Raw genomic sequence first — 23692 nt, forward strand, 5'->3', positions numbered from 1 at the left:
ATTTGACCATACTTCTAGATTTGACCATACTTCTAGATTTGACCATACTTTTAGATTTGACCATACTTCTAGATTTGACCATACTTCTAGATTTGACCATACTTCTAGATTTGACCATACTTCTAGATTTGACCATACTTCTAGATTTGACCATACTTCTAGATTTGACCATACTTCTAGATTTGACCATACTTCTAGATTTGACCATACTTTTAGATTTGACCATACTTCTAGATTTGACCATACTTCTAGATTTGACCATACTTCTAGATTTGACCATACTTCTAGATTTGACCATACTTCTAGATTTGACCATACTTCTAGATTTGACCATACTTTTAGATTTGACCATACTTCTAGATTTGACCATACTTCTAGATTTGACCATATTCTAGATTTGACCATACTTCTAGATTTGACCATACTTCTAGATTTGACCATAATTTTAGATTTGACCATGCTTCTAGATTTGACCATACTTTTAGATTTGACCATACTTCTAGATTTGACCATACATCTAGATTTGACCATACTTTTAGATTTGACCATACTTCTAGATTTGACCATACTTCTAGATTTGACCATACTTCTAGATTTGACCATACTTCTAGATTTGACCATACTTCTAGATTTGACCATACTTCTAGATTTGACCATACTTCTAGATTTGACCATACTTCTAGATTTGACCATACTTCTAGATTTGACCATACTTCTAGATTTGACCATACTTCTAGATTTGACCATACGTCTTCATGGTAGTCAGGATTTATGAAGGGGGGAGGGCTCGTTCCGATCTCACTCGCCGGGCCAGAGTACTGAGCTGGCACCGATCGTTGAGATCCTTCCTTTCATTCCACCAAGTTCACCTCGCGCCGCAATATAGAAACCACAACATCACAGTTGGGTTCTGGTAGTCCGTGGAGGAATATAAATAATGGGACCGGGTTCTTAGCGTCGTGCCCAAACCACTCAGTCCTGCGAAACGATTGATACATTTTCACTCTTGTCATTTGTTTGGACGAATCGCCATCTGCTTCCATCTGTATGGGGATATCGTGTTGCCCCCACGCACACGTGGGTTTTCTCTGGGTCCCCTGGTTTCCTTCCACATGTATAAACGCTCGTTAATTGGCGGAATACATCTTTCAATTAAAAAACAGTGCAGGACGCTGCTGTAAAAGACTTCCACGACTCGGTGTGGCTCTCCTGGATGAATAAGTAAAATAAGTTTCCTTTAGTTGTATTAATTCAGTCACACGATTGTTGCAATATGGAGGTGTATATCTTTAAATAGCAATTTATTATTTTTTTCATGCTTGTTTATCCAGGATAGCCTGATTAATCCTCACGATTTTTTCGGGAGGGTGCTGCCAGGTTTTTGCAGATGATGCAATGTCTAATCCGAATTTGAGTACGTAATGTGCAGACATCCTTTCAGTCGAAGGATATTTGGAAAATACCAGTTAGATTGCGTGGTATTTTGGAGGAAACTACAACCCAGTGGAAAAACCATGCACAACAAGGGGAGAACATACTCATTGGTTCTTTCGGTACATTCACGTAGGTATAAAATAAATTAAATCACGACGTTTCGATCGCAACACAAGCGACCGTTATCAGGTGGATCAGATACAGCAGGAGAACTGCTGACATAGGAGACAGAGCTGACATAGGAGACAGTTTATATCGGATTTTGGTGGGCTCAACCCAGTGGTAAGTGGGAGGAGCTAGAGAAGGAATTTGTACGTAAATGTGAGAGATTAGTATGTCAATGTGAGAAGGTCCGCCAGCCACCGGGGGTGGTGGGAATCCTGAGCCTTGGCTGCCACACAGATATTTAGCCTGGTGATGCACTTACCATTGGGTTGAGCCCACCAAAATCCGATATGAACTCTTGTTGCAGCAGCTCTGTCTCCTATGTCAGCAGTTATCCTGCTGTATCTGTTCCACCTGATGACGGTCGCTTGTGTTGCGATCGAAACGTCGTGATTTAATTTATTATATTGTCTACCTACGTGACTTTACCGAAAGAACCAAAGAGTATGGATCCCTGCAGTCACGAAAACTTCAGATCTAGATTGAGGGGGAGAACATTCAAAATCCATACAGAAAAGCACCCAAGTCGGATATGAAACTTTAGGGCCTTCTTGCTGTGGGGCACAAGTGTTACCGATGTGCTGACACCCTGCCGCATAATTCGTTCAGTTCCAATGTTGACGTGTACTGTATATGTTTTAGTCAGGATTGTAGTGCAGATTATAATAAACTGTTGGCTGTATTAAAAACATTGCGACGCTATAGTTAAAGCATCACAACCATAAGCTCGACAGATTATTACCCGGAGAGCCCAGAGTTGTCATCCTTCTGGGGTCAACTAATAAACAATTTTTGTTGAAGGTCAACAGTAGTCATCCTTTGGATATACTGCTTCCAACCACAGCAACGTGGTATTTCCAGCACTGGCTTAGAGCCACATAAAAACGATCGCATTCCTCGCTTTGTTTTAACAGGTGACTGGCCACTTTGACTTGAGGCAGGTAAATGGTGGTAATTCTGAAAAGGGTCTGGCGACTGCCATAGCAATGTGGATTTATATTCTTGGATCAGGGCTGGCAACAAAGATGCTTGGTTGAGCAAAGATGCATTTTCCTTAAGAATCTAATTCTTTTTCAGAATCTTTACTTATTCTGGAGAAATATGACTTCATTGCACTGATACTCTGCTCAACCTTTTCACGAATAAATTAAATATTGCTGTATGTATAGGAAAAGAGAACACAATATTTATTTCATGCTTATTCTGAACAGGAAATTATTGTCACGTGCTATTTCAACGCGTGTCAAAAAAATTGTGTATATAGCACCACGTGCCGACCTAGGTAAGGAGCAACTAAGCTATCAGTTTAGCTCACTCTGTAGCTTAAACAATCAGTTTGCCACCTTGCATGAATGCCCAGCCTGAGCAATCAATGCATTGCCCGGTGTCATTTTCAATGTCAGGCTTTGCCGCTCTTCGCACGAGGTGTGGATTTGTATTTATTCTCACGGCCATTTCTGTGCAGTCATGCTTTAGACGAACGTGGAAAAAATATTGTTTTGGTTAATGTTCTGGAAGATGCTGTTGTATCGTGCCAAGTGAAAGGTGAGCAGTTGGGCAAATGACCGCCGTGTTAACATACAAGCCAATGGGAAGGCGAGTCGCCAGCATCACGGGGTGGGGGGGGGTGAAGAGACAGAAACAGGAAAGGTGGGCCGTTTGAGACCCACCCTCCATTTCGCCCCTTGGTGATGATGAGGCTTTGGTCTTATGCTTGAGAAATGGTCTGCTGAAGAGTTGTGGTGCATTCTCATCCACACTCGCATTTCGTAAACATATGCCTTCCGTAGAGGCCAAGTTGCGTATGTTATTGTTCACTCCAACATGCACTGGAAGGTGATGTGTGTTTATGGTTATTACTATTAATGAATCAATAATATTTACGTAAATCTTATCCACAGATGAGACTAATGTAAATGTGCAGAGTAAAAAAGTTGGGGGAAATGGGCCATTTGTGTGACGTATAGATCAGTGCAATTGAACAGATTTTAATTTGGCTCTGTTTCAATCCCCTGTTAATGAAATAAGTGCCACTTATAGTGATGGCCAATCGTGGTTGTCACGTGGAGACTGGCCTCAATCTTATGAACATATAATTTCCACCATTGGCTCTTAGCTGCCAACAGAGAGGAATTCCATCAATGCGATGTTTGAGCCTGGAGACGTTTGTAATGTTTTCGCGTACATTATGTACTATACATGGGTCCTGGATGAGCTCATCAAATTTGGATTTATAGTTTCGGTGGGCACTATTCATGGTGTACGGGAAGGTACGTGATAACAGTCGGCAATGCCGGGCCATTGGAATGTCATCGAGTTCCCTGAGTTGAAACCTTTGTAAACACGGCTGCTGAATTTAACGGGAAGTGATACTACCGAGGGTGCAGCTCTGACCTCTGGTTTGGTGCTGTAGACTAATTTGGCTATCTGTGTTGTTCAGTAAATTGTACTGGACCGTAAATTGTGTGGAAGGCAACCATGTCACCCATGCTGTTATGGGTGTGATTATTGATGGAAGGCTCACCCACCAAAAGAGTTTAAAGGCTCCAGAGCAATCATGTGGTTTTACTTTGTGTGGGTGTCGCTCACAGACACGAATGGGTATTCAGTGTCAGGCTGCAGTCAGTAAACGATGCTGAGAGCTCGAACTGGATGTTACCTGAAATGTACAAATCCTATAGCCTTCTATTTTATGAGAGCACAGCAAAGACCTATATACAGTTTTAACAATACAGTAGGCTGTAATTATATATATATATAAATTGTCAGCAAAGAATACAAATATTCACATGATAGTACTCTGTAAAATAAATCTTTAATTTCCTCATGTTCTTTAGACATCAAACTGCACTAGGTTTTCAACATATCCTGTTTGTAGCAAGCATGCACTCAAGTGCATGCTTGCTACAAAAAGGATCACCAAGCCGTTTCAGTGTAAGATACGTGTCTTCAACTTGTGGCCCTCTCAGACCATTGCAGTGGCCCACAGAGATATGGCCCACCGAGAAATATGGCTCGTCAAAGCATAGAGATATTTCCTGTATTAGTAATATGACATCGAGATAGAACAAGATATAGATGAGACCTGGAGCCGAAGTAGAGATTTAGTGGTCACGTGCAATAGGTGTGACGTCATGGTGTCATATGACCTGCCAGCTCTTACCTGCTTTATTATGTGGTCGGCTGGCAAATATAGTTGAAGAACCCTTGACATCATGCATCTTCTTTTAATACATATTCTGAAGCAAAAGATTAGTCCTTAATACAGCCCCATTTGCAAATATCATTTCTAACTTTGATCCTTACCTATGTATCGATAGTTCAATTTTAATGTAAAATTGTACTGAGGGACTGTGTTGTCTTGGTGTGGTCCGCACCAGTTTTTTCTGTTCTTTTACTGCCTTTTCCCAACTTGGAAATTTATCTACTTATGCCTTTTGAACTTATATACTTTATGTTTTATTCAGGGGTGCCACAGTGGCGTGATGGTATGCCGCCAGTATACCTGGAGTTTGCATGTTCTCCCTGTCGTCGCGTGGATTATTTCTCAGTCTTCCGGTTTTCCCATTCCTCATTCATAAACATTCGTTTATATTATTTGGCTGCTTTAAATTTACACGTGGTAAGCCACTTCATTGAGCTATCATTTGTGGTTAGATCACTTCTGAAAAGTCGCTAATAGCTCTAAGCGCTTTACCTGGTTAAATAAAAAAAAAATTAAACTTTTTTTCTATTTTGTATTCCATTCGTTTTTTTGTATTCTTTGTTGTTGGAACTTGCTGAGCCACCTGTACTGTGCATCTGTGATAAAGAGCTTCATAGCTCATCGGATTTTTCCAGTATAAATTCAGAATCTGATAAGCAGAGCCAGATTTCAGATTGACTTTGGCGAAAACACTTAACTACTTTTCAAGGATGTCAGTTCAAATCTCAGAAAGCGTTGCCTTCCTTTACTCATGGATGGATAAAGAAGATGCACTTTATCGAAAGTAAACAGCTCCTGCCATGGGACTGTAGAATTTCCACCATTGGTTCTACGCCACTAACTCAATTAAGTAGGGAGATGCTGATTTATTTTTGGCCGTAACGCCAGTTAAACCCACCAGTGGCACAGCACGAGTACTCCGTGTACACCCTGTGAATTGCTTGTGATAGCCTGGTACGTAATGTACATATTTTGAGGTCTTTGAGGGTCAATGCCAAGATGTAAGCATTTATGCATTTTGTTATTTTCGAGGGACTTCTAAAAGGGGTTAACATACTTCACTTTTATCATGCCATTTATTCACATTTGCTTTTGGGGCTGTGATCCAATGATAAAGGTTTCAAGGTGATCCACAGTAGACACAGGCAATGCAAGAAGTGCTTTGCACTATGGCCAAATGCTCATTCGCCTGTAAGCCGAATGCATTCCCATAGCACTGGTTGAGGCGTGGTTCTTCTGGTGGCACCGATGCCCGTGAGTGCTTGCCGCAGATCACGCACCCGACCTTGCCATACCTGCTGAGACGAGGGTCTCATGTGTCGCTTGATACCCACCAGTGAGTTTTGTGCTGCTGGCTTAAAATATGATTCAAAATGTATTTAATTCAGTCCCAACACTGCAAACTTATTCGAAGCACAGTGAATGATGCACCTCCCAGTGAACTGCTGTATATGCAATGTGACATGCCTCTGCTGCTGTGTGAATTCTGAGATTAAATCCAAAGTTCCCCTAACCCTCGCTCTGCACAGGACCTTTCTGCATGGACTGTGACAGCTGCATGGTATATTTCTTACTTCAAATATGTAGGAAAGCAGCACAGGTTTTGGTTCTCAGCTGCACAGTTGAGGAGTGGGGGTTGCAAGGAAAGAGGTGGTGTGGTACGCGCAACGAGCGAGCTGTCCCACACTCCGCGTGTGACTCGCTCTCTCTGATCCCATTATTCAATTCAGTCCTGGAGAAATGCCACACTCCCACATGCAAAGGGCTGTCTCACTTCTCCTTACCTTTTCCCAAAATCTTTTATGAAAGATTGGTCGTCCTGAGTTTGCCCTAGCTACTTGTGTATTGTTTTGGCATTTTGACAATATTTAAGTGAGATAAACCACACAAAAAAAATCAACCAAAACTTTTCAAGATTATGGAGGGAGAAGTGAGGCACCCCTCCATAGCCCATTGTTAAGTGGATGCACGTGGCATTGTTTCCATAACTACCAGCCTGTGTTGAGTACAGTACTTATTGGTGAGTACAGTACTCATTTACTCATGTATGTTGTGTAATTATACAGAATGTCATGCCTTGTTTGTTAAACTGAGGTCACTGCACGGATTCGTGCAGTTAAACTGGGGTCACTCTACATGTCAGGTCTATTGTATTTCCTGCCTCAACACCAAGAGCACGATTGGGGTATAAATACCCAAATATATTGATAATGCTGGTGAAATCGCATTCTGCTGTCTGCGCACTGATTTGTCCAAGCCCAAGGACGCAGTTTCGTGATCACCAGCTCAACTTGGTGTAAGAAAGTTGGGTGTTGTGCTGTTGTCGCAGATAAAATCGCGCTGGGTTTGCATTTCTTAGCCAACTAGCCCGTCCAAGGACGGATGTATATTGCAGTTAATCTGAAATATTCAATGTAAAATGATGACCCGCTCATGATTAATAATGAGGGGGTGCGGGCGGGGTCCACATGAGTGACGTCATCAGCTCATGATTACTGATGAGGGGGGGGAGCTCCATGTGCAGTGACATCATCTCCCCATGATTATGAATGAGGGGGGTGGTTGCCCCATTTGGAGTGACGTCACCCGCTCATGATTATTAATGAGGGGTGCAGCATGTGGAGTTACGTCACGCGCAGGACACACATTCTTGGCTTATTATATTAGTAATGAGGCGTAGACAGTTATTGGCGGTGCTGTCTTTCCCGAGCTGCTTAAACATCTCCGGCTGCTGGGGGGATAGAACGCAGCACCAAAATAACCAGTGTCATGCTGTTGATGAACAGCGACGTGAAGAGCTAACACGTTTTAGACAAATGCATCAAACGCCTCGAGACGTCACTGTATGCCACGTACCCCCCCCCCCTCGGAGGACTTTAGCTGGTCTGCCCTCGTGTGACCACGCGGCATCGGTGTCGAACCCGGTCTTGTGAAACCGCATAGTAGTTGTCTGAAGCGCCACCACAAAAATCCCAGGGGGGAAATTTAAAGTCCGTGCATTTGACTGCAGCCGAGTGACGTGACCTGACGCTTCGTGTTTTTATGGTCCAAGACACCTACCTGTTCAAGAAGCTCTGAACATGTCCTTTTACCTTAAATTTAAATACTGTTATAAATTTCACACTAGAAATATTGCCTAGGTTCTTTTACAAAACAAGATGCTGCATTTGGCAAAACACGATATTGTTTCATTAAAATCCTTTTGTGGTCGACATTTACCCAACGTGCTTTAATGATGTTCCATGTTTTTGGTGTTAATTGGTTGTCTTGATACATGTGGCATGAGCATTCTGTACGAGATATGATTCATGGATTGGTCTCCATTGTGAGTTTGCCAATGAATTGCCGGAATGTTAAATCAAGTGCACTAGTTCATGCTGAGGGAAATGCATACACTGTTACAGAATAATGAATTAATTCAGTGCTAGAATGCATCTTGTCCTGCGGAAGTGCCGTGTGCTTATTTGGCGCACTGCTCAGCACGACTTCTCAAGTTGAGTGGCACGTCTGTTCCTGCCAGCATTTTTGTTTGGCAAAATTTTCCCGTTTGGTGACCAGACTCCCACGGTGGATTTTGGGTATTTATTATTAGTATCTTCATATGCCTCCTGTTGTGCTTTTACGATTTAAAAATATTCCCCTCGCGCCTGTCCAGCAAAACGAAATGAGAAACAAAACTCGGAGGTGCAGGAATATCTTCGTTTAAGCGAAAGTGCCAATAATAAATATATTCTCTGTTTTTATTATTCACTTGAGAGAGCTATGTCGGTTAGTAGACAGGCAGGTACGTGAACAGGTGCGTTTACGTGTCGGTATGCATGTGTAGTGACATCGGGGATGTCACTGAATGGGGCCGGCCCGAAAGGGTCGTGCCGTTCGATGTTCCTACATCGTGGACAGCACCGTGTGGGTGGCTGTGTGTAACACCAGCCCTAGCGGGGCTTGGCGAGCACTGGGATGGTGCGGGCACCACGCACAGCGCGTGGTGGGAGCTCCCCCGAGGGGGAGGGGGTGAGTGTCAGCCCAGGGGCAGGGTTGCCCCGGGCCGTGGCACTCTGGTTGACCCCGTAGACACGTGATCCGGAATGTCCACACAGGGGGCCCCACGTGGGGGGACTGGTGGGTGATCACGTGTCCGGAGGGAGCTCTTGAGAAGTTCGAGAGGGAAAGAGAATGTTCAGGAAGGCGGGCAGGGCCGAGGGCAGAGCGGCCCTGACCGGAGAGGGATATAAGGCGGGTCCCTGAGAGGGACCGGGGTCTCTAAGTTCTACAGGCTGGAAGCACTGCGTCTCAAGCTGGAAGCTCTTCATCCTACAGGGGACCACGTGGTCGGAGACCCGAGTGAGGGTCCGACCCTTCGTAGCAGTAACTCCCCTGGATAGTGTAGTGAGCTGGGTGGTCACCACCCTGGGTTGTATCTGGTAAAGGGGCAGTTACCCCTTTGTGTTACGGTGTTACAATAAGGTTGGAATGCAGGCAGGCAGGTAGGAAGGCAGCTTAAACGGTTTTGTCATTTGTAAAGGCAAGTTGAAAGACCTGTGCAGGTAGTTGGCAGGCAGACAGGCTGCGAAGGGAGGTTGGCCGGAAGGTTAGCAAGCAGTGCTTACTCGCCATTGGTAGTCCAGGTAACCCTACACCTGGGTTGTCATTGCCAAGTTTGAGCCAGTGTCCAGCTCCTGCAGAATACCCAGCCTGCAGGCAACGGCTGCCTGCAACGTGGACAAGGAAAATCTTGCACGTGCCCTGGCTGGTAATGCAAGAAAGTGATGTTCACAACCCTGCGTTTTATTTAGCTGTGGTAATTTCACGAGCACACCACCACCACCAAGAGGCTCCTGCCAAGAGAGTCGTGGAGCGAGTTATGCCAACGTTTGTCTGGCGTCGTGGTGACGTTTGTTTTGGTAGCTCGGAAGCAGTGTGCCTGTTCGTACCACGTGTGGTATGTGTTTATTACGTTCAGGCACGAGTGCATCGATGAATCATCACTGTTTACCTACAGGCTCTGCACACTTGGTACTCAGCAGCTGATTTTCTAAGACTGATCATGTCAATAATTGTTAATACGAGACGCATCATCACTCTTCTGTTGCTACTGTCATGGTTACTTTTGCCATAAACTATAATTGTTGATTCCTCCACCACTCGTGTTGATATCAGACACTGTTCAACCGCAACACTGCAGGTCAAAACGCACTCACACACTCACCCAACCACTAAAACTATGCCACACACTCAAACACTCACTCACCAAATGACTTGCTTGCCCACTCACCACACTGAAGGTCAACACTCATCTTCTGCTTCTTCCCTCGCACTGCTCCACTTTGGAATTCCCTCCCATCGTATCCTTTCCCCAAGCTCTCAATATAATAACCTTGCTCAATTTAAGAAACGCGTTTCTATTTCAACTTTCATAATCGTGCTGTTTGTTGCTGACCGCTTGATGTTTTTGGGCCGTTTCTCAACAACTTAAAAAATATATATATGTATAGCGGGGGGACTCGCATAAGTGAGATGAGGAACTCGGCTTACACACATGACAAGTTGACCCTTTGTTGCTCTACATTAAATGGTTGCTCAAATCCGTGCCGTATTTGCCTGTAGAGTGCCTCTGTGTGCCAATTGGCTGGGCGGCCCCTTTGCTTTGAGCACTTGGTTCAAGATAAGAACGGTTCAAGTTTTAAATTCCACTCAACTCATCCCATTGTCATGAATATCACTGGAAAGTTAACGTTGGTTTTTAGAAATGTTTGCTGCTGACTCAGGACTGGCTGCCAGTGGGGACGACAACTGCCCCAACACTTCACTGAGCAGGGAGGAGAGACAGTCACTTGCTTGGATTTCATTGCAATGGACTCGATTGGCTGCAGAAAACAAAGTAATAATAATTCCTTGGGTGAGTGTTGGGCACTTGCATAGCGAGGTTTATTATCAAACAGGTGTTATGCATGGTGGCGTAAGCCTAAACTATATATTTTTTGAGGGATCTTGGTGGATTGTAAATAGTTACGTAAAATTCCCAAACCTGCAAGGTGGTCAGAATAATGCAGTACATGAAGCGATTTCTTGAACTAGTCTGCAAATTCCCCCCCCCTATTAATTGTTTTTCTTTGGGTACTCCAGTTTCCTTCTACTCGCTGAACACTCATTGAAATTTATTGTCTAAATATCCCAAAGCAGGACTCCTCTGAAATAGACTTGGTGACCTTTTGTGGATAAATTACATTGTCGTTGATATTATTTTTCCACATGAAGTACAATGTCGGGCTGATGGTGTTGGGATCAAAGACGTGCAGCGGTGGAAGAGAAAACTCATATCTGTCAATTTATAATCATGCAGTTCAGACACACCACACGTTGAACCCTCTGGGGCAGTTCTCGCCTGGTGCGCAGGACAGCTGGCAATGCTAAGCAGCTCATTTTGCTTGTAGAGAAGCAGGAAAGAGCGGCTTGCATCCGTTCGTCACACGTGGCCAGCTGGCCTCTCATTGAGCAGGTACGAGAGGCAGATAATGAGAAATGCAATCGTTCGCTGTGGCTCGGCAATAAACAGGACGCGGCTCAAGGACTCCCGAACACAGCATCCCTACAGGACACATGAGCAACCCCTTAATGAACACGGGAGGCCGCGGCCGTGCGCGCATGGCATCGGCGGAGCCGCGTTGGGGGCGGTAACGAGCGGAAGGTGGGAAGCCTGGCGTCCTGTAGCGAGAGGGTCCGGCTGCCCTGGGAGCCGCCGTGAAAACAAAAGACGATTGTTCATCGCGCGTCGCACTCGAAGCCACGATGATGACAGGAAAATGAACCGTGGCAAGAGGAGTCACTTTTAAGTCTAATTGGTCATTCCTGTGAGACCTTCATCCAGATTTAAGAAGCCGGGTCAGGTGACACTGGTATTCTGACTTCCTGGATATTTTTGAAGATGCTTGGTGCAGTTTATTGCGAAATACCCTTTATGCTAAGTATTGGTTGAGAATTGTTTTCTAACTCACCATTGAGCTGAAACAAGGCCAACTGGTGCGCACAGTTAAACGCTTGTACACGTGATAATTTAATTTGTTTGGCTGTGTGAGTTGGTGGAGGGTTACATGACAAAACATTTTCAAGATCTCTACGTAGCCTAAAACAAACATCAATTATGAAAAAACAGTCATTGTTTGACGTACTTAATTTAATATAGTTTTTCCTTTATGCAACACATTCTGTGATTTTCTCTTTTTACAAATCTGTGTATTGAGTGACTGATAGATGGGGGAGTTCACCACTTAGTATGAGAACATGCTTTTATCTGCGATGGCCACTCAGCATCCGAAGGTGGGGTGTGAGTGATGCTGGCTTGGTGCGCTTCTTCCTGCTGCTAGCCCATGTGCCCATGCATCTGTGGTGGAGGTTGCTGTGTGGCAGGAAGCGTTTCCCAAGACACCGCAAAAACGAGGAAGTTACTGCTCGTTCAGGATGAGAGACTGGGCAAACCGACCACGTGCCGCATGGGAGCCTAGCGAGGGGCTTTGTTATTTACTCACCAGCGTACCTCCCATTCAGTTCTCACTTGGACCCTTGGACACTTATCCCATGAAGTCAGAGTGGTACTCGTATTACCGGTGACCTAGAGTCCGTGGTGAAAATTTCACATTGCCATGGCCTTTCTCAAACCAGGACATCAATCCATTGCTTGGCTTTTATTAATTGTAATGGGTGTACGATTGCGCTTTCTGCTTGAGTACTAAGTTTTTAAATAATAATGTTTTTAAACTATAATAATGATAATTGAGCACATTTGCTATTCGTTCACATGACAGACCAGTTCAAACTGTATTGTTCACCCCGTGCCCTTATACATATCAACGGTCATATCAACGGTCATTCTAAAAAGTACCATCACATTGGAGAAAGACAAAATGTTTTGCCCATATTGAAGACCTGAACCAAATTCCAATTGACAAGAATACGGGTAAACCGTATGGGTGGACAGGTATGCTATCATAGAAGGCGCTATGTTTCACAGACAAAGATTACCAGTAAGGGATGATTGCTCTGTGTAATCCCAATTGATTAATTATTGCGGGTGGTTTTTCCAGTTTTGGAAAATTTGGACCGTGATGCAGGCACACAATGGCCTACTTGTCACAAATTACGTCATGGGATCTTTAACAGCCGCTGTGAAGCAAACGGAGTGTAATGTTTTGTTTCGGTTATGACCTCTGCTGTCATGACCAGGACAGCCTCCCGATTGGAGCCTCAAACCCTGTGACAAGTGGCTATCGCACTATGGCTGGGCCCTGTCACTGCCCACAGCAGTCGGGAGGGGTTGAGAATGGCTTTCCAAGGACTTCTGTCGAACGTGTACATGTCGAGAAACTCGTAACAGAAGTATGAGCGTAGGCCGGAAAACCATGAGTTTCAAACAACACGCATTGTGGTCCTCTCGTCTTCGGGTCACCATTTTGATTAAATGTGGCCGTCTAATCGGGAGTAATGAGACACAACCATGGACCGATGTCGTCATAATTGGGACTCATCAGTACAGTATAGTAACTAAATCTGTAACAAAAGTTCCCGGATAAATGACTTAAGTGCTGTTCACTCACATTCCTGTGGGGTGGGATCCATTATCGTTGTAACAAAATGGTTAACGACTTGCCAAGTGATGCTTATTTAATGGGATAATCTGACACTGGCCTAGATTTTAACTGACAATCTCACAATTGGTAACGCAACAATATCTCGGCATCTTGAAGCAGTTAGCTCTCGTTACATTTCTGTGCGGTGGTGAAGTCCAGTGTGTACATTGCTTGCTGTGGGCTTATACAAAAATGAAGGCTATTATTACACCCTGCTTAATTCCCAGCTAGTGGTTTCACACGTGGAAATATATTTGGCCGAGCCATAAAATTGACAGCTGCACTTTCTCCGCACGTTAGAAATTAAACGAGCGATACTGTGGAAATTACAATTTGCAGTGTGAAGCCTAATGAATGGCCTTGGACAAATCAGTAAAGGAAGCCAGTGAAAACCGCACACTGAGCTCATGAGTCAGCCTTTATAAAGGAGGAACCAAGCTTTTCTATCTCCATACTTCTGCCAAAGTGTCTTGAAAATACAGTGTGGCATAATACACGTCATGTGTGATGCTTGCCAGCTTGCGTACCAGTTCAAAGGCTGCTGTGTCTTTCAAAACAAACATGGCTTCGTGTTGGATTGGGGGGTTACCCACTGCATCAGGTAGTTTTGGCCCTTTTACGTAAGTTAATATTTTTACTATTGTTTTTTTGCTTTTTTCTCTATCATAAAATTGCCACTTGCACTGCCTGCATCGTGAGACGAAGACTTTCATTTGCAAGCTTTCGCAATGAGCAGGGCACCACCTCGATTCCTCGGAAGATGATATCACGGAACTTCTTCTGAAGTCGCGTCGGTTGGCCTTTTCATCCACCTTGAAAATATGTTCTGAGAGAAGTGAACTTTCTTGTTTTGCAGCAGGTGAGGGTGGAGGTATATCCTGGTTTTCAGTCTTTACACTGCGCTGCAGCCATAACGACAGTTCAAGGCACATTTCATTCATTCCAAGGGCCCTGAAAATGAATCGCAGATCACTTGAACTATTGCAGAGGTACAACGCTTGGTGCATTGTGATCGCTCAATGCATCCGTCATTTATAAGCACAGAGTGGCAGCTTGAGTGCATTCACGCCATCAGCTGCAGCAGAAAGGTACACCATGGCTTTTATCCTTGCACACATTTATTTATCTTCCGCATTTCCATAAATGAGCACATTTGTTCCGTTCCTTTATGACACGAGCGTAATACGGAGAACTAAGAGAGTGATCGTGGCCATCGACTTCTCCATCAGCAGCCTGAAACCAGCTGTGTAAATTCCACATCATTCTGGAGAGGTGCATCTTCTCAATTGGACAACTGCTGGCAACTACTCGCAGAGACCGATGATATATTTTTACTAGCAAAAGTACCCGGCGTTGCCCGGGTGAAAAATATATTTCTTAATAACCTTACATATATACACAGATGGGCTGCTACCCCCCCCCCCCCCCCTCAGCCACGATCTCCTGGGCCGCTGTGCAGTAATATGTATGGCCTATAGTGTGGTGGGGTGTCGAGGCCTAGTACCGTGCAGAGCCTCCGGCCTCGCCTAAATTGCCCACCCGGCTGAGGCTGGGTACAGGGGCCGTTACCCCCCCCCCCCCCGCGCTACAATAATACTGTCTAATCGCTAGAATTTTATTATCTAGCGACCCTATAATAGTAATTGCACACATTGTGGTGGGGGGGGGAGTGAAGAGGACGTGAGACTTTGATGAATTTACCTCAGAGTCGCGTGGTGGGTGTCGAGGCCTAGTACCGTGCAGAGCCTCCGGCCTCGCCTAAATTGCCCACCCGGCTGAGGCTGGGTACGGGTGCCGTCCCCCCCCCCCCCCGCGCTACAATAATACTGTCTAATCGCTATAATTTTATTATCTACCGACCCTATAATAGTAATTGCACACATTGTGGTGGGGGGGGAGTGAAGAGGACGTGAAACTTTGATGAATTAACCTGAGAGTCGCGTGTTAATGCGTGCACATATTTTTTACGGGAATTAAAAATGGCGTCCACCCTGCAGCGAATGCGTCGCTACCCGTTGCCAGGGGCAACCACCGTCCAATGAAACTGCGTATGGTCCGGCGACACACAGACACACACACAGACAGACAGATTTGCGATTTTATATATATAGATTGACTAAAAGATGATGAGCCGAGTGAACAGAACCCTTTACTTGGATCTGGACTTGCTACCCTTACTCTACCCTTCTAAAGTGTGAGTCGTACTCTGGCAGTCTTGCCCCGCTGGTTCCTGTTATAAATGAATGACCCTCACAGATCATCATTATTATTCGTTGACTTAAATGAGATGGATGTCCTTCTCCCCACCAATGTGAGGCGTTGAGCCATCTCCCCAAGTCCACCGTGGCTTTTGCTGCATTGAGTTGTAAAAAATGAATATGCGCCACCCATCTTCTCTTGGGCGGGTCTTTTTTTACGAGTGTGTCCTCGTGCATTTTCCGCCGCGGCTGTTGCTCACTTCCGCATCACTCGACATGCTGCGCGTGGGAATCCCATTTCGGTTTGCTTGGAAGCCGACCGTTGGGATTGTGCCTTCACTGAACTATCCTGCCTGCAAGAGTTGAAATTAAATCAAATAATCCTTGTGCAATGATCGTCAATGTACACACAAAGACAAAGATCTCCTCCCCCCCCCTCCCATAGCCTTTTAACCAACTGCTAGGGATAAGTGCTTTTAGTGAGCATGTGGCAGCTGAATTGAAATTGCAATGAAAACGCCCATGTGCAGGTGCTGGGTTGAATGCACAACTCCGGTCTGATAAATGATTGTGTAGACTCGCCTGCATTGATTTTTGTGCGGTGGCTTAACATGGCCCAGCCACGGTGACATGGCCCAACAGGAGAGCGGTCGCCGCTTGTTGCAGAGGTTCGCTATTACAATCCGGCAGGCTGCCCTAATTAATACTGCGGAGTGTATTGGCAAAAACAATACTACACACCATCTGCTTCACAGTGCATATTAATGATCCCCCCCCCATGGTATTCGAAATTAGGAAACCATTGTACGTTGATGCCTCGGTCAAATTTGCCAATTTTTTTAAATGACTCAATTGGGATTAAACATAGCAATCACCTCCCCTACTAGAAGACTATACTTGTCTGAAACATAGCACCCTGGACAACAAGAATGTAGAGAATACGTAATGTGCTAAATGCTTGTTATTAATCACTAAATTAGACTTGTACCACCCAGGTTACAAGTGCTAATTTAGCCCATCATTCCTTCATGCTGAGTGAAATACGTACCAATTTGTGAGCAATCAGAAGTGATTGTTCAGTGGAGAGACTGGCACCCCTACGCCTCCCACCCACCACCTGCACCCTACCTGGGACTTCCAACAGAGATGAGAGATGACCCACAGTCGTTACAACAGGGAAACACTTTTACTTTGAATTGTTCTAACTTTTTAGACAGTATTTTAACACAAAGGCAAAGATCCTCCGTATAGCCCTAAGAGGCTGTAGGGCAAGTGCAGTTCGCGAGTACTTTTTAAGGCAGGCACGGCACACAAGGGGGTGGGGTGGCTGGGACTATGCCTGGCTGTCTTTGTATACTGGGTACTCATTTAAGGCTTAGTCGACCAAAGGAAGGCTCGGGTCCGGTTCAGATACTTGTCATCGATATTCGTCGTGAGTGGAAAGCTGGGATCGTAGCACAGTGCGCTAACCACTGCTTATTTTTGTCTTTAATACACACACACACTCTTTGGTTCTTTTGGTAAAGTCAAGTAGATAGAAAAAAAAAATACAATCCACGACGTTTCGATCACAACATAAGCGATCGTCTTCAGGAGGAAAGAGGGGGAAGGTCACAGAAGGCGACCGCTTTTGAAGGCTTAAAAAAGTCACAGAAATGCATTTACCCTCTTTTATAGCCACAAGGTGAGCCTGATTGTTCTTTGGGGGGCATGCTATTCAATTATCTGTGGACAGGGAATAGCCTGGTGACAGGGTTTGTTCAACTTTGCTTCGTGGTGCTCATTTTTCTTGATTTTGTCTTGGCTGCGGAAGCTGTGTTCAGTATGGACACGGCCCAGAGGTTACTAGTTCGAATCCAGTGGCTGCCTTGGTTAATGCTCCTATGTATGAGCCAAAAATATATTACTTGCCATCTGCATCACAGTGGACATGAAAGATCCTGTGGTGTCATTTGCAAGAGTAGGTCATTGTGTGCTGGCGTCATGGTGCAATTTTGCCAAATTTTTCAAATTGCCTGCAAATGACTCAGTTGAAATACATATAGCAACATCGTCACCGACTGCCAAAACCTGGCAGGACCTTCCTGAAAAAACGATTTCTTGAGGTTTTCAGGGGTTCATACTCTTAGGTTTTTTTCGGTAAAGTCACGTAGGTAAAAATAATAATAATACAATTATAATAAAGGAAAATAACTCCATTAAATCACAACGTTTAGGAAGCAACACAAGTCTCCGTCTTCAGGTGGGACCGTCACAGCTAATTTACTGTGTCACTTGATACTGTATAAAGTGATTCTATTATTTTACCTACGGGACTTTACCGAAAAAACCTAAGTATGAATCCTTGCAGTCACGAAAGCTTCAAATCTAGAATTTTCTGGGGTTCACAAGCAGAGCAATACTAATAATGACTCTTCACCTCACGGTGCCCAGCTGTTCACACTGATCGTTTCGGTGGTCAGTATGTCACACGATGGAGTGCTTTCTCATTGTTTGAGAATATCTCCTGTCTTCTCGCACAAAAAAATATGTGGTGCACTTATTTACATTGGTGGCCATGACTTTGTAGTAGAAATTCCACATTCCTCTGGTGGGCATCAGTCTCAATCTCCAGCACAATCTTGTTTAACTTATCAGAGTAGTGCAGTGCAATTCTATCGACCACAGAGATAATGAGCCAATCGCTCTATCCGCAGCACCTCCCCGGCACGTCAGGAATGTAGAAATTCACCCGTTCCTATGTTTAATAAACTATAACGAGTTGGGATTTTTAATTTGATTAGTTTTTTTCCCATGCAGTGTAAACCTATTGCAAGCATCATATATTAATGAGATCAAGAATTATCAGAAAAATATATATTTTGCAGCTCGGGTTAAACACAACTGTGCTGCTTTCTACAAATGCTGCTTAACATCCTGTGATTTATGGTGCAACTGTGTAGCTTTTGTTGGGCAACACATTTGCACATTGCGGAGCCATTCAACTCATTGAAGGACCATATTTATTATGACCATTAATAGAGCAGAGGCCGATAGGCCTGACCCCTGTCCTCCTGTCTCGACTGAACAGCTTGGCGCAGGAGGTCCGGTCAGGGTCATCTAGGCAAGGAACGTGACTACTCACACTATGAATTCACAAACTCCAGGTGTTTTAGATCGGGAAATAAATCAACAAAAAAATTATTTGCACGTATGTATTTATGTTGAACTTCTTTACCACCGTACGTAGCCAACCGTGCTAACGGGTGATTTCATTAAAAAAATCCTTCATGCCTATGACGAAATCTTATCTTGCCAGTCCACTGCTGGATGAGGGCCTCCTCATGCCCAACACGTTGTGGGGGTTGTTTGACCATACTTCACCATGCTGGTTAGTGTGGTTTGGTGAAGGCGGGGTACATAGATTTTGGAGCATAGTATAGTACAATGGCTTTTACTGTACCCCTCCTACTAAACGTCGACCCGCATAAGCATATAGCACCTGTTATTTTATGCATTGTGATCTGTTATCTAAGCACTAGCTATGCTCAACTCTGCTTTATAAGTACCTCTTGCGATGTTGTGGCTTAAATTGAGATGCAGATGGTGGCATGAGGTCACATGGCTTTGAGGAGTGCATTCTTTACACTTGTTGCATTTCTATGCTATGGTATGCTGCTACTGTATGGGTGGGTGGTGGTACAGTGGTTAGCGCAGTGTGCGATGAATAAGGTTTTTACTGGCTTATGCGCAGACCGTGCTCGGTCGTAATGATTGTCATGTTGGTGACCCAGGTCACTCTTTCAAATAGGGCTCTTCTGGTCTCTCGCCTTGTTAAACGAATAAACTTGAAACGTCATATTTCTCAGTCAGCCAAGGTCTATCGGAATTGTTCAATTCACTGGAATAAAGTTCAACACAAGACTGGAGTCATATCGTATTACAAATGAATTTGTCCTGAACAAACAACAGACGCCAATTCCTGGATTGTCCAAATCAAACCCGGATAGGGGGCAACCCTAGCCATGAACCTACATACTCAACTGATTCCTAGCCACAGCTCACTCCCACCACCACCTTCACCAATCCACACTGACCAACATTCTGAAGTTTAGTCACACAACCCCCCATGACTGATACGACATGACGATGCCCTCATCCAGCAGTGGAGTGGCAACAGGGCTGTACATGTGTGTATATGTGCATATGTATATATATGGGGTCTGGCAAAACAACCCCCTACCTCCTCGTGGTGCCGGACGGGCAACGCTGTCAAGGACAGTGCTGTGGCCTTTCCCCTCAGGGTGTTGGTAACCACCACAGCGGCCAAATGGGGGCTCTGGACGGGTGCGAGGGGCTGACAACCCCTCCACGTTCAATAAATTACCACAAAACCACGTACAAAAATATATCTAATTTAAAGCTTGTGCCGGAGGCCCCGGGGGGACAGGCGTCTATGACGTCTCCGGGCTCCTCCAGAAACAACAAAAATCCACTGCGGATGGCCACGTGGAATGTTGGAACGCTCACTGCTGAGGAGAGGCTGCGACTCCTCTGTTGGGAGCTAGACCGGTACCGCCTGGATCTCTGTGGCATTCAGGAGGTCCGGTGGACCGGCTCTGGCTCCTGCCACCATGAGGGGTGGACAGTCCTCTACTCGGGGCAGGAGACTACCAAACAACAGGGAGTGGCTCTTCTTTTGAACAAAAGAATGAAGGGGGCGTGGGAGCGTGGCGGTGAGGTGTGGGGAGCTGTAAGCCCCAGGCTACTTTGGGCTCGCCTCCCCATCAACCGGAGGCGAGGAGTGGTGGTCATGGTTACTTATGCCCCCACTGAAGATGAACATCCGTGGAGGGATGCAGGCAAGGCCGATATGAGTCAGATGCCTTCTATGACCTCCTGTCACAGGTGCTGGCTAAAGTGGCCCCTCGGGATAGTCATTTTGTTGGGTGACTTCAATGTCATGATGCTGGCACCTGGTTTGGAGTGATTGGAAGACATGGGCCAGATCAGCTAAAACAACGGTAAGGAGGCTGCTAGATTTTTGTGCAGCCCATGGGCTTGTAATTACCAACACGCTGTTCCGGCATCGGCGCATCTACACAACATCATGGAGGCATGCCGGGTCTAAGCAAGAACATCTGCTGGACTACATAGTGACAGAACAGCGGATGCAAGCCCATGTCCTTGACCAGGACCTACCGTGGAGCTGATCTGCCCTCTGACCATCGACTTGTCATCTGTAAGATGCGCCTGCCATTCTTCCACTCCGGTGGTCGGTGTACACCCAGGACCCCATTCAAACCTAAGGTGGCCTGGTCTCAGCTAGCTGATGAAAGTTGAAAGCTAGAATTTCATCATAGCTTGCATCTGGGGATGGCATCGTCCCCCACTCCTCCAGATGTCGAGGGTAAATGGGCGAGGTTTAGGACTGACTCAGGCAGCTGCAATGGCTGCTTTGGGTACGTGGTCCAGACCTCCCCAGAGACCCTGGCTGACAAAGCAGGTGTTCAGGATGGCTGAGAAAAAGCGACAGGCCCACTTTAATCGTCTACAGCATCCCACGTCAGAGAATGAGGAGGCTTACCAATGTATGCCCGTGATCTGGTAATTGTCGCTCACTCAGAGGAGGAGTTGGAGGCGCAGCTACTGAACCTGGAGCTTGCCACCAAGAGGTGGGGCCTTACCATCAGCCCCACCAAAACTAAGCACCTGCCTGGGTATTTTGTACCATCGGGCACTACACCCCCACAACTGAGCACACTGGGCAGTGTGCTCATGACCGGCTCCGGTTTGACAGCAGAGGTTTCACTCAGATCCAGTCAAGCGGCATTATCTTTTCATCGGTTGCGTAACGCTGCGTGGAAGCTACTTGGTCTGTCGCTCCGCACGAAGCTTCAAGTCTTCTCGGCCACGGTCATTCCCTCCCTTCTCTACGCTTGCGAAACGTGGACCATCTAATGGAGCATCTTCGCCGATTGGAAACATTTAGGCTGGCCTGCCTACGATCCATCCTTGGTTTAACCAGGCTGGATTGTGTGAGGAGCTCACAAATCCTTGAAAGATCTGGGCAAAGTCCCATCGGTGAGCTCCTCCGGCAGGCAAGGCTGCGTTGGCTGGGGTCATGTAGCCCGCATGCCCAGCCACCGCATGCCTAAAACAGCTTTTGTTCGGCCGAATCGAGGGGGCTAAACGGGCGCGGCATGGGCTAGAGAAGAGATGTAGTGATGTGGTACAGGAGGACGTGGAGCTGAGTGGACTTGCGGATGACTGGTACCAGCGGTGTCAAGATCAGCCTCTGTGGAGGAGGCTCGTGAAGGATGCTGCTTGGCAGTTGGAGGCAGTCGCTCTCCAACAACAACGGAGAGCAGAGGAGCGACGCTCACAACAGCGAGCGGAGCGCCGGGTGGCTTAAGCACAGCAAGTTGGCACAGTAGGGGCATAGGTGGTGCATGAGCCAGTCGTCTCAGTCAGTCGACCCGTGGTACCTGGGTCTGCCCCGTGACCTCCTGCCAGCAGGCGTTCGACACTTCACGTGGCCTCAACGTGCACATAGCCTGGCACAAGCGTCGTGGTGACATCATCGCCTCTTAGTGGCGAATGGCGGTTGTTGTCGTTGTTGTATATATGGGAAGCATTAACGTCATGATTAGTGCACTGCGCTACCAACCCGACTACCTGGGTTCAATTCCAGCTTATGACCAATAACAGTGGAAATATCTGAACTGGTCTTGGGCCTCCCCTAGGTCAACTCGGCTTTAATTGAGTACCTGGTGCGGTGTGTAAACATCGGCACTGGGAATACAAAGGTAGCCGGGTAAGGCTTTGGCCACCAACCCCCCTTGTGCGCCATGCCAGCCGTCATAGGTGCTCGCTAACAGCACTTGCCCCGCGAGTCTTTTAATACTATAGGGGGGATGTTTGTGCATATGTTGAATATAGTTGTGTATGTTCTGGTGTCTTTCTCTTTTGCAGTCTGGACAGTTCAGTGAAGACATGATCCCAACAGTGGGCTTCAACATGAGGAAGATCACCAAGGGGAACGTGACCATCAAGGTTTGTTACACACCACTCACTCGCACACTCATTCGCATACTCGCCCACTCACTCACGCACTCACTCACACACTCGATATACAGTACGATATTCTTTGGGTCTTTCGGTAAAGTCTATCTACGTGACTTTACCGAAAGAAACAATAAATATGGATTCCTGCATTCACGAAAGCTTTAAGTCAAGATTTATACAGTACGATGTTTCACTTTACATTCATGTCTTATACACTGCAAACCAAACAGATTTATAGGTATGCCCAAGCAGTCGTGAGGCAAATAGAAATTGGAGCAAAAACAACCGCAAAGCAGGAAAAAACCTAAAACCACATCCAAACATAATAATCGGTGTTAAATGAAATACATTTCCAGGAACTTTGACTAAGACGAATAACTTGTGAAAACCAATCATAGTAAAATTATCTTGCAGAAACCTAAAAGATTTGGTGATTGTTGCACTCGTATGTAAACATACAAGCACGTATTACTTATGAGCTTACTCGTACTCTCTCGTACAAATGCTCCTGCTGGCTGGCAGAGCTGAGATCTTTCTTTACACTCTGCACTCCTGAATTGTAGAGCCACCTGGTCAACCCTGCGGTGTTTTACCAAACAAGTCCAGCGGGCGGTGGCACAGATAATCACAATCCGGTACCGAGGCACGAGCCCTACTTTAGATGTGGTGTCGTCTTTATTTTTGCAGCTTTGGGACATCGGAGGACAACCTCGCTTCCGCAGCATGTGGGAGCGCTACTGCCGGGGCGTCAACGCCATCGTGTGAGTGCTGCGTGCGCCCTCAACCCTTTCCATGCAAGGGCGCTGATGAACATTCCCGAAAATCAAAAGTCAAAGCGTCTCCCTGCTCAAACAAGTTGGCGCTCCGTATACATTTACAGCCTCCAGCCAGTGGATGGAAATTCCCCTTTGCTCACGGTGTGGCTCGTGCTCTCAGTGGGGCAGCCAACGTTGAGACTCCCCGCAAAACGGTACCTGTGTATACAACCTTGCGCTCAGTGGCCTACCCCAGTGGTTCTCAAC

The 23692-nt window shown here is 45.9% G+C and overlaps 1 protein-coding gene across 1 annotated transcript in view; it reads left to right on the plus strand.

Moving 5' to 3' along the window:
* Positions 1-23692, plus strand: part of LOC144947208 (ADP-ribosylation factor-like protein 8B) — a 32539-nt gene that overhangs the window by 1397 nt on the left and 7450 nt on the right. Inside the window, exons 2-3 of the mRNA XM_078876395.1 lie at positions 22578-22658; positions 23358-23431. Coding sequence (XP_078732521.1) covers positions 22578-22658; positions 23358-23431 — 155 coding nt within the window. The remainder of the gene's footprint in view (positions 1-22577; positions 22659-23357; positions 23432-23692) is intronic.

Source organism: Lampetra fluviatilis, chromosome 44 (genome assembly GCF_964198595.1).
Source record: "Lampetra fluviatilis chromosome 44, kcLamFluv1.1, whole genome shotgun sequence".
NCBI classification, from domain to species: Eukaryota; Metazoa; Chordata; class Hyperoartia; order Petromyzontiformes; family Petromyzontidae; genus Lampetra; species Lampetra fluviatilis.